Below are 18,379 nucleotides of genomic sequence, written 5' to 3' on the forward strand. Positions count from 1 at the left end.
GAAGAAAGGGATAATGGTTACAGAAGTTTTATTTTGTTGGGAATAGGAGCTACATTCGGATCAAAATGACGTGACTTGTAGTGCAATAGCGCAAACGGTTGGACTCGAAGTGGCGTTGTGGGACCCTACCATGTCGCAAAAAAATCTTTCCCGCTCATGATTGTAGATTACGGAACCATACCTCAATCCCATAAATTCAATCCAATAAAATTGTTATTAAACAGAAAATGGGAAATGAAGCTGGACATGACTGCCTATAAAGTTTGTGGCCGCACGCTTCTAAACCGCCAGCATTCAGAGGACTTCTTGATTTCCCAGATGGCGTCCTGCATTTTGGAGGGACGACGAACGGTTTTTATCGGAAGCAAGATGCATAAGAGCCCAATTACGCGCAGCTTATCTGTGACTGGATCAGGAAGTGCTCAAGAGGGGAAACTTCGTACAAGCACTACGATTGATAGCTCGACTGTTATGTGCAAAAAAAAAGAAAGAGCGAGTTATTTCATGCTAGAGATCACTCAAAACTAAACTCAAAGTCTCAAAACTACTAAAAAAAGGCAGAGCTGATAGAAAGTATAAGAAATACTATTCAGTTTTCGTTCTCTGCGTATAATCGGGTCGAAACGACCTGAAGCTGAAACTTTGCGTGGGTGGTCGCGCTTTGAACAGCGCGGTGAAGCTAGCTAGCGGTTCTGATCGAGGTGGAAACCTCACTGGCTGCACTCAGATCCGTAGTGCGAGTCACTTGCAACCACCAACTCAACCGCACCGCTTCTAGCGCACTCGCTTACGCAAACTGCACCGAACCTCATGTTGTTTTGAGCCGACTATAATTTTTACGAAAATTAAGCAGTACTTTAGTCTCCACAAGCACCCGCTGATAACGTGAACAAGAGATTGAGTTTGCAAGGGATTAGGAATGCAACTGGATAGTGTAATGATAGGTTTGGAGCTGACTGTTACTTTATGTTAGTGATATGGGTGCTAAGGTAGTTGAGGTTGAGGGAGTGGGGGCATTCAAGTGCGCTCTTATTTCTGGAAGCTCTATCCTGCTTTTTCTCTTAGAAGTTTTAACCTACATGTCTTAGATCGTCTAAGACTAATCCTTAAGCTTTGGAGCCGCGACTGATTTAGTTATTTACTTCCAGAAATAAAATCGCAGTTGTGTGGCCACATCCCAACTACCTTAGCACCATGATATGGGGCGTTATAATTATGACATTGACGTATATAAGCAGACTTTTGTTGTAATTCACCTACATGTGGTATATTGAGTAAATATTAGTGTGGAATGAACATCCAGAAATGACGAAAATATGCATACATGTATACAGTTGATGAATTTGATCAAATGTGAGTAGAAAATGGTCAGTAAATAGAATGATCGCTTCATTCTGTAAAGTAGAGCGAAGGAGTAACCAGTAGGAATGAAATACCGGCATACAAGAAAGTATATTTGGGAAAAAACCAACAATCCGTATGTAGTCGACGTCGAATGCGCTCAGGCGAGGAGCAGGCACAACCGCTCCTGTGGCGTGTATCCGGATGAAGGAAGCGTTCCAGACGCGTCGCGCCCATCCAGCTGAACACATCCAGCGCCGACTACAATATTAATACGTTAATATTCGTCAAGTCGAGTTTATTGATCTCATCTAATTTTGCTGTGGTCCACTGTGGAAATTCGCCAGGACTTGTGATTTTTGTTTTTGCTTTGTAACGCCACGTCTTGGAACGTCACTGCGCAGAAAAAATTCTTCCTGGAAATGAGTAGTGCGAGTCCATTACACTAGAATGGCAAAGTAGGCTCTATAACATTTCATACCACATCAATTTTTCATTTCATATTAAAATAAAAGATATGTTCATGTAAATAAAACAAATAAAAATAAGTACTATAAATTTTGGTACAATTACGTGAAACGATTAGTCTTGGTCAAAGCCACCTGTGCCGAATTATGTAGTCGAGCCTATATCCAGCGATTCTAGATGAAAAATCAAATGTAAGACTAAAAATAAAATAATATTGAAATCATTAAGAATACTGAAACGCTCAGAAATATAACCCTTTCAGTGTTCTTAGTGGTGGAGATATACAGAATGAAGAATAAGAATATAAATTGGTATGTCATAGAAAATACCTTTAGGCGATCTTAAAAATTATTGATATTTACCTATTTTTTCATGTGGACGGAGGATATATGACGACTGATGTTTTTTTTATATGCGCTGGTCGGAATTTTTACATATGCCAAGGGATTTTCGTGCTTTCCAGGATGCTTTCCAGGACCTGCCAATCCACCACCCCTCATGCTTTCAAGGGCCAGTTTTGTTATGTAAAATTCAGGCGAAATTCTAGAGAGCTCTCTTATATCTTGTTTTTGTTTTGTTTTTTTTATGGCACATGTACAGGTGTTTTCAATAAATAAATAAATAAAATAATCTGTAAACTTCCAAAATAACCTATAGAAAAACACTTTATTGACTTAATAATTGAGTATTTTCTGCGCGCACATGTTTCTTCAGAAATTTTCAGAATAGAATTTGTGTTTGAAAATAGTGGTGCCAGCGAAAGAAGTTGGCGAAGCCGGTGACTCGCGCTGTTATAAAATATTCAGCAAATACACTACTAATTTGTGTATATTCAAAACAAACTCTGGAAGAAAAATTTCGATTTGTGATTAAAATAAACAGAGTTTACGTTTGATAAAACTATCTTTGAGAATAAATTGTGGAGCAGAAAAGTATATTTCGAATATTTAAATGATTTTATTGTAACGATTTCGTATTTTTCCCTAGAAGTAACTTGAAAACTTGGTAAGATTTAAACCAGTGCCGTCTAATCCGTGAATTCCCTGTGTCCCCTATCTTCGTATCTTCCTGGTAAATCATAGGTCCCTTTGTGAAAATAAAGGTGTCAGTGGAGGAGTTCAGAAACGTCAAAAGAGTGACAAAAATGATGGGTTTTTTGTAAGTACCAGTTGAAAGACAGTTTTAAATATAAATATCAAATTTTTTACAACTACTTTGATTCAGGATTGGTTCCCAAGCACAGGAGATTTTTAAGAATTTTACTGGATATATATATATATATATATATAATAGTATTGTTTGTTTTGTTATGTATGACTAACGGGTCATCCATGTAAAATCTTTAACACAAAAATGCATCATACTGTATAATAATGGACTTAGTCTGTATGTGTGGATGTGTTTGTGTGTTTGTTTGTTTGTGTGTGTTGCATTTCTGTCTATAAGTTGCGGAAATACTTTATGCAGTAAATCGGGTTCATTTCCGATTTACTGCCTTTGTCTGGAATATATCCAACTTCAACATGTTATCTACGATTAGTATTTGTATTTTATAATTAATAATGTCTACATTTTTACGGATTTGATGTAATGATCTCTCTTATATGAACAATGTCTGAATAGGGAATTCCAATCTGTATAAATCAATATAAATTTATTAGGGTATTTGAAGTGGATTTGAGGAATACATCTACTAAAGTAAGTTATAGGCCGGAATTTTGTTTATTCACTTAAATTCTGTACAGGATTGACTGTGGCTCTGAGATCTCGTTGGTGGGATTGCAGAGACCGCGAATTCGTTCGCAAACTCACATAATGCAGTAGAAGGTTACGCGGAGTGTTTTCGTCTGTTTGTTTGTTTCTCTCCTAACTACTCATTTCTCCTCCTGTCATCCTCATCTCGGTCCCGGATGCATTGCTTTCCCATGTTGGCGACTCTACTCAACTTTCCCCTAGCTGGAAGCATCCCCGAAGTGAAGGGTTAGGTGAAAGCGCATGCACTCTTCGCTGGTGGTCCCTCAGGAGGGAGAGAGGGCAGGCAAGAATCGATACTGGAGCACTCCTTCTGTGTAGAGGGCGCACCATATCCTCCAACAGCATTTATCTTCATTGCATAAGAGTGTGTAAAGTTAGGATATCACATTTATCAGTCCATTCGTCTCCTCAGTTTTGCGGAGGGAATTAAGCTAATGTGGTTAACGAGATTTACTGTGTTTCTTAGTTCCGTTTGCCGTTAATTCCTTGAAGTTTTCGTTTGACGAACGAGTGGAATTCGTCCCGCTTTTTCTGCTCTTTTTAAAATGTAATTTGCCTTCCTTGCCCCAGTGTGTGCGTGGTTCGTCGTCATTCCACGAAACATGCACACAGCAATGGTTTTTTTCTTTATTTACACATTCTAAAACATTTTTCCAATTTATTGTTCTCTTTCAATTCAAATAGCCCTAATATGCTCGATATTGAGCTTGTTTTAAACTCCTCTAATCCAGCACTTCAGTTATGCAGAATCCTCTGTTATAAAACTGACCAGCACTGAAGAAACGAATAATTATAGCCATGACAAGGAAAAAAATGATGGGTCTGCCTTGTTTGTGAAAAACTTGGAAGAAATATAGGGGTCAACAACGCTTGTCCAATTCTGGTAATCGGGGAAATTTCCCTGGTAATCTGTGAGTGATGATAAGTGCCAAACAGTGACACAGTAGTTTGAGAAGGCGTCTGGATGCCGGGGACGCCGTGGAAACGTTCCTATACGTTGTGAGGAAGGCATGAGGGAGGGAGTGTCTATATCCTCAAACGATGGTGCAGGCACTGCAAGACAGCATTGTTATGTAGTGACCAAATGGTGGATTTAATTAATGGTGAGATACGGTCCATTCGGTCAAATCTCCGATTTCTTTTGGATCCAAACGGTTTCTATTGACAAGTTAAGGCTGGCGGTGGTCTTGCGTCATCCCCGACTGTACGGAACCGTGCGATCTCGTCCCACTGAACTCACCTCCGCTGTAGATATGTAGGAGTTAATCGACATAAACTTTTCATGTTTCATTCCTCGACGTCCACCTTAATGTGAAGTCGAAAATATGTTAGTATTTAATTTTATGTTTATGAACTTGTGTTTTCTTCTTTTATCAACGATGTTTTGGTGAAACTTTATTTGTGGCCAGTCTTTTCTAAAGTCTCGTCTTTATCAAAGGCCTGAAAATAGTTCGAGGTTTTTGATGCTGTACATATTTCATCAAACTCTTCCTCTCTCCTTGCCAAGCCTGGATATCGTTCTAAGATTACTATGCAAAAACTCCTAACCGGAAAACGAACTGAACGTCTCAATGACTAGCGGGGCTAGTGAACCACACCGTTCTTACAGATTGTCATCGAAGACGAATAAGATCCTCACACTGTCCACTATCCTTTTATAACGATACCGAGGTTCGGTAAGGAAAGAGGAGTTTGATGGAGTATGCATAACATCAAATACCTGGAATCATTTTCAGTCCTTTGACAAAGTCGAGGTTGTCGAAACGTCAGGCCATAAATAACGTTTCACAAAAAACCTCGTTGGCAAAACAAGAAAACATATGTCCAGTTCACAATGCTGAGGTTTCAACAAGGGAGTTCTTGGAGATTAATTTTATGTTGTTCCGCCAACGAGATTGTTTTCGTGAGACGTACGCGCTTTAATTTCGAGTTTTCGTCGTTGGCAAAATCATGAAAATGGTTCGAGATATTTATTTATGCCTCATTCTGCATATCTCATCAACCTCCTCGTTTTCCTTTGCCTGTCTTTAATATTCCTTGAGTAAAAAAAAAACGGAAAAGCTCTCCGGTAAAAAAAACGAACCAACCAGTCTGACCAGCGAGGAGCAAGTGGACCACCATGTTGTCGAATTGTCACTCAAGGCGAATGAGATCTAAACGCTGTACAGCATTTTTAGGTAGTGGAATACGGATAGTGGTGAGGAATTGAGTGTGGGACTACCTCATAACTCATGTCGTTGCGAGGAGCATAGGACAATCCCTTAGGGTTTCACCTTTTTCAGTACTCATGAATGTTCGAGGAAGTTTCGAAACTTCTCGGAGAGTTCCATAAATAAAAAATTGGTCTTCACAAGGGGGTAAAAGCGGCATAGCTATTTGTAATTGATATTCACTCGTTCTTGTTACTCATAGATGAACTCCCAATGGAAATTCAGGATGGTTTTAATGTATTCCAAGCAAATTTCTCCCCATAAGCAAGGATTGTTTTCTTTTTTGCATTATGCTTCTCTTGCTTGCGTCGTCGAAATTGTGTCATCGAACTTCCACGTCTTTTGCCAAATCAATTTCGAATGTTCCTTCACACGGACGCTTAACGTTTCTCCAGTTTTTGCTTTGCTTTAAGTAGGATTGCACGCTATGCACTTTATGTGACAAGTTACTCTAATCCCAGCCCTGTCTCCAGTCTCAACGCATAGTCGACGGAGTGCTCCCGGGCTTGCACTGCTTCTCCTGGAGGCAAACCTACTATCATTTGTTACATTCGTGGAGGATGTTCACCAACACATTATCCTGTAACTGTGTTCACATGATAGTCTCTTAATATGATGAAGATCTAGATAATAACTTGTTGATAGTCGAATTTAAGCAACAGATCTGGATAATGTTACGGTAGCTGTGCAGTAGGAGATAAAAAAGAGATGGAGGCGGATTCTATCATTACATGAAGTACTTCTATTCATAGTTCGAGACTGAGTGTGACGTCTCAATCCTGCACGTGGCTGGTTTCTGTGACTTCTCCAGCTCTCTATCTCTTATAGAGACTTCAAACTTCATTTTTTGAGCTTTTCTGGTGTTGTTCGAACAATTGCTTTTTTGAGAGTTACAGGATGGGTTGAACTTACATTTATCAGGATTTTTGAAGATTTTTCTTTGTCCAACCCCTTTACACTTGAAATGTCCACTCTCAGTATGATTTGAGCGTTTGGATAAGGCAACCATTGCTGGTTGTGTGAGTTTGATGTACTGTAATTACGAGTACAATAAAAATGTATGATCTAGCTCATGACGAGATTTTTGCATGGAAGGCGCAAGGGAGTTCCTGGATTTCTCTCAGTTATGTCCACCCATGAACATTAAGAACATTTTTCGCCCAGCGAATCCGTCTGCTGAAAAAGTTCTAGTAGTTCTGGAACATTTACGAATACTCCCACTAACTAAGAAGATAAGATCCTAAGAGGAAAGAACAGAGGAACAAAGAAAGCGTAGTACTGGCTTCCTAAAGGATCCTGCAGTCGTCAACACTTTAGCAACTCGTCACTAAAACGATGGATCGAGAAAATGAGTTGTATTTTCCTTCAAATGGTGTAACGCTGGTTCATAAACAGAAAAAAAAATCTAGTATGTCCCAAATATCATTTCTAGCAGAGGTTACCTCGGGTATGCCTTTTTTAAAAGTAACTTTATTACCTGTTCCTTTGTCTGAATTTGTAGGCACTTTTGCTTTTACGGGCGGATACTGCCCTCGTGTACGCTGTACTAGCAGGTTATCCAGAAGTTCTCTGGAGGAGTAGCGTTGCCGATCAACTGCCTTTGACCTACTGCAGCGCCCAAATGAAAGTCATTGGGTGACCCTGGCAGGGCAGCCGTCGCGTAACCATTCCACGTCAGGATGCTGTCATCTATTTCCTGCTGCAATCTGATCTGAGTCATTTTATCACTTCGACTCCGCATTTATTGTGATGTGGATTTCAGTTTGAATTAGTTGTTTTTCTTAAGGTTGATGTAGAAGGTTCCTTTCATCTTTTTTTTTCATCTCTTCCAGCCTAATCATTGTTTCCAGAAACCTGCGTGTGACATGATGGGACTATTATCACTGTGTATTTCCTCTGATACTTGAATTATTCCACAAGAATAGGTACAGGATTTGTGCAAATGTACTTGTTAGAGTCGACATCTTGTAATTTTAGTACATTAGTAGGCCCGTCTTGTGCTATCCTCTTTTACAACTCATTCAGCAAGTTATTTTTGCCAAAAAAAGTCCGGATATTGGGTTTGTTGTTTGTTCCCGTTGACAGTTGGATAAATCTAGTTTGCTCATTTCTTGCTAGGGTTATGTTTGTCCGGTTGGTCGGGCGACAATAGACCATCATACTTTATTGATTGCGTGTTTTACCTATACAGAATATCTGAAATCCCGAAGAAGATTCTGATCCAATACAGTTCTGAATAGCGTTCCTTATTGTGACCATTTAAGGTAGGTGCACTTTTCCTATATTAGTGCGGCCGAATCATCCTGCTTTCACCTTATCGATCGCTCCCTCAGGGCGTTTTGCTGAGTGCTTGCCTTGCTTGTTTCACATTCCTCCATTCAAATCCTCAAGTTTCCATCGCTGTTTCAGTTTGGTGTCAAAGTATCTGCTAGTACATTTAAATGCTGTGTTGACGCTTAAGAGATTGTGGAATGCTGTTCCTCATAATCCTATATCGTTTGCTTCTTCTTTCCGCATCCCTCTTTTTTTCTTCCAAAAAATAAAATATTAAATTGGATGGATTGTTTTGTTTCGGATTGTTGCTAGAGACGATCACGAAAAAAAATCCTTCGAGTAGCTGTCGAAAAATTGTTGAAATTGAGAAAAAACAGGCATTTTGAGAAACGTCATCGAGAATTGGTGTGGATGCAGAACTAATAACAATCCGGCTTCTCTGTTCCAAGTGTTGTCCCTTCCACTTGCCAAATGTTGTTACTCGGATTTTCTCCTCCTATTTTTATGACGAATGAAGTTCTCGGGGCGATTTTCGTTTTAATTTTCTATGAATTATGAACGTTTCTGGTTATGGGGCTGTCTCGTTAATAATATAAAGTGCATTGTATTCCATGAAATACATTACCGTTACGTTAGACGTGATATTGGGATATTTTGTGTTTATCGTCAAATTAATGTTCATTTCTTATATTTGAGAAGATTCAGTCACGACGATAGTGCGCTGAATCTGTTTTGATTTTTGTACCGAGCGTGGCGATTGCGATTTCGATTCCTCATTATATCTGGTTATTTCGATCTATGACAAAAAAAAAATGAGATACGCTCACCGAGATGGTTGGCAGCACTTTTTTTCGATTGGCCCAATAGATTAGAGCGACTTCATACTTCTTAATTTTACTTCTTTTCGTTTCTTTTTCTTTCTTTTTTCTTTGACAGTGCTTTGTTCAAAACTTTCTCCAAATCTAGCTGATTTCGCAATAAGTTCCCTTCTTCTACTTTCTGTTTATGTGTTGTACGTTGGACGCTTAGTTACTTCTGAAAAATTTGTGAAAAAATGCCTACTATCGAGGAGAAGCCTCTCTTGTGCAGTATTTAATGTAATATACTTTTGGATACTACCTCCACATAGGACTTTTCACTATTTTAAGTGTATACACTATTCTTCTAATTACTAAAATATTCAAATGTTTAATATTTTCTATGCTTCCTGCCACTACATTAGTCTTGACACATTCTACGTTTTTTTTACCTTAATTATTTGCTATTTTTTTCTTTGTTCGACAGTAGGTGTCACTCCGCATGTCAATAGGCTTTTATCAGATTGAGATAGCCATCCATTGCACACGATATCGATCGATTCATGTTCCACGTTTGTGCCATTCGAGCTGTATGTTTGTTGTATTTTCTTCAGTGTTTACTTGCTCTCGTCTGGATTATGATGTTCCGCATTTTCTCACTTGTCTCTGGTTATAATCCTTCTGAGAGAATAGTGCTTAAACGCTGTACTTATTTGCACTCGGTCTCAGGGTATTCAGGAGTAAAGATAAGGATACTCTGAGATACCACATCGATGCTAAGTGTTTTTAGAAGCTCTCTGCTTAGGTTTAACATTGGAAATGAAAGTACGCGCTGAAATGAACCTAGTTAGATAGCAGCTTCAAGTATTTCGTTAGATATTTGCTTTGGAACCCGCTCTTTCTAATATTTAACTACAGTGAAATTTGGAGGTAATTCACAGTAGTACATCAGATTGACTTACGTATTCGAGGATTTCTTGATATCCGGAGAATCTCGTGGGGTTTTTCGAGGATCCAGTGTCTCTTTCATCTCGCAGACAGTAGTTAGAAATTATTTTTGAGTGCACTTAGTTTTTGTTCCGATTCCAGAGCAGTCATGGGGGCGGCCGCATCTGGAGTGTCAACGCAAATGCAAGCAGAGCATGACCCAAATGCAAGCTTTCCATGGTCAGTGTTTAACCTCTATTGATTTATTTATTTATTTGTTTCACAAATCAGTGTTCAGTAACACTATTCAAACTCCCCCAATTAAGAAAATTTAGTACATATTTTAGTTTGGTTTCGGATCTTTTCTTTACTTTTCTGCCATTGTATTTAGATATTTTAAAGGCAGCATATCACGAATCTGAGCTCTGGTGAGGGAATCCGCGGGAAAGGGTGGAGATGGGGCTGTAGATCGCGGAATCCGAGATGGTTACGCTCATCTCTCCTTGATCGTCATAAGAAACGGCATGAAAACACTTTGGTCATTACGATGTCCTTTAAAACGCTCCTCTATCCACAGATTCTCGTCCTCTTAGCATTCATTGGTTTTCCTTGAATAGGCTGGTGGGAAGATATCACTGATCCTCGACCGATCGCAGTTGGATGAGGCGCGTTGCAACTGAAATCGTCATAAAAAAAACGTTGTCTTTTACGCCGTTTCTCACGACGATCAGGGAAAGATGAGCGGAACCACTCTTGATCCCGCAATCTACAACCCTAACTCCAGATTTTCCCGCGGATTCCTTCATCGCATGAGATTCGTGGTGTCTTTAATTAGGCGACTATTTATTATAGAAATTGGTTGCTTGAAGCGTGTCCAGATAGAATGCAGTAGCCTTTTTCCGTCGGATCGTTTGTGTCAGTGTCACGTAATTTCCAGATTTTCCACGTCTTCCCTGAAAACTATTCATTGCAAAAGTACCACTTGCAGAAAAACAGTTGGAATTTGCAGTTATATAAATCCTTGATAATAATGATCTAATGTGGCTTTTTTCTGAGGGGAAAGGTGTTTTTGTCGTGCAGTTGTGAAGCGGTTCATAGTCTTACACCTGTCTCTCGTATATCTTTATAATAGCAATATTACCTACTGGACTCCAGATGCTTTGAAATTTTTATTAGCTACAGTGTTTCTCACTAACAGGATTGCATCTTGCGATAAGATTCTAAATTGAAACTAAAAATCTCTTCTAGGATCTTCTTAAGGATATCTAATGACAATATTGGTTTTCCAAGCATACTTTGAAGCAGTTACACGAAACACAAAGTGGTCCATGCGAACAAATTAAAGAATGCGGGTTGCAGAAGTTTATGGATAAAAAAGAAATAAAGCTAGGATCATGTGTCCTCTTTTTTGAATGTATATGAGTTCTAGTGCTAATCCTGAATTAAAGGTAGCTTTTAAACTTGTCATTGATTAAATTTAGATTGTCTGGGTCAGTTTTCATTGCTGTATTGTTAGATTTGTAGCCAGTTTTCTTATTTTAACACGGGCATTGATGTGGGCATACGCCGAGATCACGCGCGGGGTTTGATCGGCCTCTTACTGCACTCTTAATTCTTCAATGGATTGTATAAATCACCAGCACAACTTGAAGAGAGCTTTAATACGATCATAGCACCAGAGTTACGCGTGGGGTGAACACTATAATCTCATTTGTTAAATATCCTGTAACTTCTTGTCTTTTTTTTCGCCATTTCTAGACCTATTAGCAATAAAGTTATGTTCTTCGCTCTCAGCACCCAAAACAACGTCGTTCAGTACATATTTTGGTTCATTTTCGATCAACCACGTATTCTTCAATTATTTCATTTATTCTTGTGACTTTCGTTAGCATTTCATTAACTCTGGAAATATTTTTTTCTTTTAGGTGGGTTCGATTTCTTGCTAAGGGTGTTGGAATTATCGGTGGATTCTTGGCGATATTTTTTGGAGCACTTGGTTTGTTTTCGCTTTCAGCCACGTGTATCATAGCTGTTTTGCTGCAAATGTAAGTTCATTCTTTCTTTTTTTCTGTAATATTTCATTAAAGACACTTTTTAAGGGTATTTGGTTTTCTGATTATTGCGCTGGAAGCTCCTTTTTGTTGTATGTTCATAGATTTCATCGAAAAACTTGCACAGTTCAGCGAGTCTCGAAAACACTGGCATAAAGCGGCCCTGTACGGAGCGTAAGTGTTCTGTTTAAATCTCTCAAATTTCCTGTTAATGTTATACACTTCTTTCTTTATTCATGTACTGAAAATCCCTCAGATATTGTCTTTCTATAAAAAAAATGATTTCAGCAACTAACTTGAGCTTGTGCAGCGTAGGCAATCTCCTGAATATCGGTTTTGCATTTGTATTGATTTCTCATGAGCTGTTGAGGGGGTTGTTTCAGTCAGATCAGAAGCATAAAGAGGTGTGATCAGCGCTAGCTTTAATCGAATCGCAGCGATGAGACTGTACTGAGTTCAAGGTAGTTTTGATCCAACTACAGTTGATTTTATTGACTGACGTCGCGGCAAATCATCTTCTTCTGGACCTGAAATGGTGGACTCGATCCACAATTTAATCTGGGCGATTGACCCCAAAGGCGAATGATTCTTCCTTGTGGTTCATCTTAGGAATTTTGACATGGATCCAAAATGCTTCCAGCGATTCTAGCCAGCGTTTTAGATTCATGAGTCAAGTCTTTAGCCCTGGCTTCATCGCACTTTTATGTCCTATGGTCGCCTAAAGGTAATGGTTCCTGTGGCGCGCGTCGAAGAGATGATGTAGATTTTGTCGAATCTCAATGTACTGGACTGGCTGGGGGGAATAACACATTCTGATGTTGTACAGATGGTCCCGCAAAAGCACAATTGAAGCTTCAAATTTGTTGAGACACAGCCTAATGGCAGTGCTCGCTCTATCGGAGATGTAGGGGAAACAAAAAAGTATCTTATTCGTGGTTTTCAGCTGTCACACTTACACATCTCTGTATTGTCTTATTCTAGACGTTCGGAATTTGCAATTACTATAAGCTACAGTCTTGCGAGCCAATTTTTCCAATTACAGAGTCAATTATTCCCCTTTCCTCGAACCAACTGCCAAGGCGAACTTTCAAGCACCGAAATAATCAGTAACAAACAGTTTTGTTTAGGATGGGCATTACACCTATTATTATGTGTCTCGAACTGAATACCTTTCTTGGGTCTGGTATGATCTTCGCTTGTGGAACGATCTATGGATTTATGGCGCTTGGCAAAAAAGTTGGTGGTTTGCGACCCACTACTATTTTTATTTCAATTGTTTTGAAATAGTGAGCGAAAGTCGGTTGTTGCTATATTTAGGCAGATCGCGGAACAATGATGGCAGCCGGAGATCCGGCATGGAGTCCTCAAGTAAATCAACCATCAGTTTCATAGGTCAAGGAAGTATATGTGGTGATGTTCTCTCATGCATGTTCTCCCATTTCTTTGCGTTCCCCAGCTGTCTCTTTATTTATTTATAAATACGGTACCATACAGGTGTCCATTTCGTTATATATAATGACGAAATGGTTCGGTGACATCGTTGACTTCTTTTAATGCCTCGCATTTGCCGCTTTGGCGACTAGAGTTGTTTTTTGTTCACTTTTCTGATCACTCTTCGTCCACTCATAATATATTGGCGTGATTTTCATGCAATCCATTGTATTTTTGTTAAGAAGAGGCATTGTTGTACGCTGAATAATATTTATTGCAAACTAACTATACATAGTTTCGACCTTGTGATGGTAGAATCATTCTCTTCCATGCATGATTCCACTAGGTTTCTACGATCCTATGAATTCATAGATTCTCGATCAACCTTACATTTTTTCTGCTGCTCTCAGTACTTTAGAGTATCCTCTACATTTCACATCTGAACAACTTCTACGTCAGGTTTACTGTGATGTGCTACAAGAGCTTGGTTATCCGGTTTTAAAGAATGGGATTTGCTTGCAGCTTTGAAGCCGTCGAAAAGTCTTTGAATTCATAGCAAAGAAGTCTCTTTTTGACTAGTGCTAATCAGCGGTCTGTTAACATATTGCTGTCTGCTTTGGCAGTTTTGTAATATACAAGAAAAGAAGTAAGCGTTAGGGACAAATTTCTAATTTGTCGGGATTTTATTATGCACTTAGTGAGGTAGGCAGTTTCGCAATCAACTTCCTGCTTTAAATCTGCAGCTTCACTGTTTGGAAACAGGTCTCAGGAGAAGAAATCCTTGGGTGATTTCATTTCTCGGATGAGAAGACAGTGGCGTGCTAGGGGCGCCCCAGCCTATAATGGAAAAAAATGTTGAAAATAAATTGTTAAAGTTTTCTTTAGTATCTGAGACAGAGAAACCTTGAGCAAATCGGAAACATCAACAGTCCATAATTCAAGTCCATTCGATTGGAGTGCGGTGAACTTCTGTAACGTACGTACTCAGTCATTAGGCTGGCATTAGGGATAATTGATAGTATAAGCTATAGTAGAGCTTCAGCATATTAAGGAAAGTAGTAGGGTAGTCCTACGTACAGGTACTATCGCATCAGAAAGTAACTACAAGGAAATAAAACTAAAAAATACTGAGTCTATTTTTTAAATCAGCATGAATATACCCCATGCAAAAGTAGGTGGATTAGAGTTCGGGTCGTCTTAGAAATTATCCAAAATTTTGTGGAAGATCTCCAAATGGAGTATTTGAAGAGACCAATGGAATTCACCAGAAACACAAAACAGAACATCCTCTCAAAACGTTGTTCGTCTCAAAATTTCTTGGGTTCTCTGCACGAGCTCTTCACAAAAAGACCGCCACTTCACTTGTTGTGATGCGTCCGTCTATCAGAGAAGTGGACTCAAGACACTAAGCATGAGACTTACTGCTGCCGCTCTGTTTTGCACGAAAATAAGTCGATTGTTCACCAGCATGCAGTTGACACCGTCATCGTCGTCAACTGAGATAATTCTGTATCGCAACATGGCCTCGGCTTCCAGCACCTAAAAATACTGTGAATTTGGATCAGTGTCAGCGTCGACTGTAAACGAAACATCGCTGGAAAAGCTGAGCCTGACCTTGAGGATATTCTGAGCTTCTTTACTAGTTCCTATTGCAAGTATACCAGGAGCAACTAGAGAGACATAATACTTCAGGCTTTGGGCCTTGTCTGACATATGTATAGGTATAACAGCGTGGTCACAAAATACTCGAGCAACAACCTAAAAATATACTATTTCAAGGTTTATAGCAACCTACAAGAAAACTTGTGAAAGATACTTTAACTCCTTCGAAATTTGTTCCGTTTTTGCGGATGCCAACGAAAATCTCTTTTCCAGTAAAGAATACATCTCCTCCCTCAAGAACCACTGATTTTCCATCTATAGTCTCAGGGCATTCTTCAATAGTTCGACACCATTTTGGGAGAATACGTCGCAACTGAAAATTATGGCATTTGTCTGCAGAGTCAATCCAAAGAAAAATGACGACTCACCTCACTGGGTGGTATTCCTGGTTTTTTAGGTCGACACATCAGAATGGTTCCATGTATAGCAATTGCGGCATCGCCAACTAGTAGACTCGAGACCGAAGAGCCATTTTCTGGACAGTATTCACTGACAACAACACCTACAATACAACGAAATACCTAAATTAATGAGTACTGGCATGAGGGTGAGTGAAAGCCGAGCATCCTACCAGCTTCACGTAATGTCTCGATAAGTCCTTCACTTTGTTTTCTCAACGCATCCGCATCCAGGGTGGATTTCTTATTTGGGAATTTCAAACTGTTTGGAACTCCAACTACAATCGCATGCGAATAACTCATCTAAAAAAAAAGCAAACTCGGAAAAAAAAACTCGTAAAAAGTTGAAAAGTAAATGGACAGAAGACTACTGTATTCAGAACGTAAACGAAAAAAAAAACCATCTGCGCTCGGAGCCGTTGATCTCGATTATTCTGGATGAAAATGCACAGAGATGGTTTAAAATGCGGAGACAGCACACATCAGAACAAGAGATGCACTTTCGCATGGAATTCACAATATTATTCAGATTGCTTTCCTCGCAAAATTAAAGTGCGAATTCGTATAGTAGTAGGACGGTGTGAAAGAAGATTCGTATAGTTGAAGTGGAACGAATTACAGTTTCCAGTTACTTTCAAACTTTCTCGACTTTTTAGTAGAAAAAAAAGCGCAAAAGACTTTGGTAGCAGCTTAACGGCAAGTTGATACCGACCACAGGGTGTGAATTTTGGGTTTTTGAATGGAATTTTTGGATTTTTTGTAAGGAAAAAAACTACCGAAAAATATTTTCTTCCGATTATTAAAAAATAAGGTTTAAGTCAATAAGTAATAAATAAGAATGGATGTAACAGTAGTTCCACATATAAGCTATACATAATGATGTTTTCTTAAATTTTAACATGTTCAAGAGATCGATGTTTTGTTTTTGGATTTTTTTTTTCGTATTATATTTTATTTACATGTGCTTCTCCTAAAGATATGATGCAGTTGCTTATAGACCTACACGAAAATCGTAAAGAAAAGATTGTCTTCGAGCGCACACTTTCTCGTCTCCAATTTCTGAATCTCGACACGAAAAAAATAGTTTGCCAATGGAAAAATTGCTAGTATTTTTTTTTATTAAACAACGCTCGACATCTACGATATAAAGAGAAGAAAGAATATTCTAAAATATCGTAAATTCTTTTTCTTGAGGAAATGAAGAGAACTCATGTATCGACCTAATAGATAAAATCAAAATCAGTAAAGTGTTCTATGGCTATCAGTGAGTTTTCTACAAGAGTGTAGTGACAGAAGAAATTAGACTCATCATAATATAAGAATTCGTTTTGAGAATATCGATTGAAGAGGCTGCCTTCCAAGTGAAATTTGCACGAATTCGGAACAACACGAGACATGAAACATACATACGTGTTTCTGTATGAGTGCTCTATGTTCGTTCTGTAGAAAACATTGTTTTTGTGAATCGTAAGCCACGCAATTACTGTAGCACTATCGAATATTCTAGAATGACCACTCCCCTTTTTGATTGAATTATAATTCCTTTGCGAACTGGTTAGTGACGATCATTTGATGGGAGATTGCTGGGTGATAGGATTGACGCGGGAGGTACGAATCGATTCAATTTATTTCTAGTGAGAATAAAAATAAATATTTGATGGAAATAGAAATAAAAATGATCTGCGTGTAGAGAGTGGAGAGAGGACGGCACGAGAGAAATGACGAGCACAACCAGTAATAAGAAAGTTGATCGGTTACACTCCACAGGAGAAACGTTCGAAAATGGTGCGTTGCCAGGCGACGCTGATCGTGGCTGCACGGCGACATCTAACTATTAATGTCCCGAACTGGCACCGTTCTAAGACGACGGAATTGAGGTTATCGAAGTGAAGGGACGGAGATAGAACGAAAGAACAGCCTGTCACTTAGATGAGTTTCAAATCGATGCCAACGGTACTCGAGTAGGAATACTCTAGCGCAAACGGCTCTGCTGTGGATTCTGTTACTCACTAAATGCAAATAAATGGAGGAGACATGCGATCGTGAATTGATTGTGTTGAACAAAAGTGTGACGAAGTAACAAGTTCCGCTCATTCGTTATATACAGACAATAAACACAAACAAAAGACTGGCGCTAGTCTCAAGTGATTCAAATACGAGCGCCGAAAAACGCAGTCAATCCATGAAGTGCGTCAGGCAACGGAGTGACAGCGAAACAATCCACATATGGGGGGAGCGCTTGCAATGCTGAGGCCCGGCCCATACAACGAATCTACACTCTGCCGGAGCTCAATGAGGTCGAGCTATAGAATCGATCGATAAAACGTTCATGAAACCGTCAAATACTGCCGGCATTGTAATGTGTGCTTTGCATTACAACTCGGTAGCGTCGGCTAGGTCACCTCTGTTTCTCAGCTATATGATATATCCAGCAAGATAAGATTGAATTTCTCACCAACAACCCCGATGTGTCATCGTTTCTGTAACTGCAGATTAGATGAGAGAAATGTCTGTCAGTAGATAAACCAACTAGCAAATATCGTCTGTTTCCTCTGAGATTTTTTCTTCTCTGAAAAAAGTGGTGTGTTGAAGGTTCGTTGCAACTCTCTCCATCACTTTTTATTTTAACCAACCATCCACTCAACCCCCGAATAATCAACAACTCCTTTTGAGAAGAGACTTGCTCGTTATTTGCAAACAGATAATATATGTGTTGCACAATTTCATTGACGTCATTTCACCTAGGCTCTTGTACATATAGATCCACATGCGAATCTTATCCAATCTGTCCATCCAGAACTTCGAAGTAACACAAGCGACGACCCATAGTACCAGCACAGGCTGCTCTCAATTCAGAGAAACGCTGGTCCCGAAACGGCGCGCCTGTGTTTCATGGAACTTGTTGGTTGCTGTGCTGCGATTGCACTGAATGTGTTGGCATTTGTGCTACTGACGAAGTACTAGTTCACCGACCACCTGTAGATCCGTAACTGTAAAGTTGTTTCCTTATGTTATTGCTTCTTATGTTTCTGTATGCACTGCAGACTCTTACCGAGCATCGCTTA

The 18,379-nt window shown here is 39.3% G+C and overlaps 2 protein-coding genes across 2 annotated transcripts; one reads left to right on the forward strand and one right to left on the reverse strand.

Annotated features, from left to right (window-relative positions):
- Positions 1-9,941: 9,941 nt before the first annotated feature.
- Positions 9,942-13,215, forward strand: RB195_026036 (uncharacterized protein; the record flags this gene model as incomplete). The annotated part of the gene is made up of 5 exons (XM_013435845.1): positions 9,942-10,012; positions 11,698-11,817; positions 11,872-11,997; positions 12,951-13,059; positions 13,141-13,215. The coding sequence occupies 5 exons, from the start codon at positions 9,942-9,944 to the stop codon at positions 13,213-13,215; spliced, it is 501 nt and encodes a 166-aa protein (XP_013291299.1).
- An 804-nt stretch (positions 13,216-14,019) lies between these two features.
- Positions 14,020-15,617, reverse strand: RB195_026037 (uncharacterized protein; the record flags this gene model as incomplete). The annotated part of the gene is made up of 7 exons (XM_013435846.2): positions 14,020-14,091; positions 14,158-14,223; positions 14,677-14,793; positions 14,869-15,012; positions 15,071-15,229; positions 15,285-15,418; positions 15,488-15,617. 7 exons carry the CDS (start codon positions 15,615-15,617, stop codon positions 14,020-14,022), a joined length of 822 nt encoding a protein of 273 aa, XP_013291300.2.
- Positions 15,618-18,379: the final 2,762 nt, after the last annotated feature.

This window comes from Necator americanus, chromosome X, assembly GCF_031761385.1.
Source record: "Necator americanus strain Aroian chromosome X, whole genome shotgun sequence".
Lineage (NCBI taxonomy): Eukaryota > Metazoa > Nematoda > Chromadorea > Rhabditida > Ancylostomatidae > Necator > Necator americanus.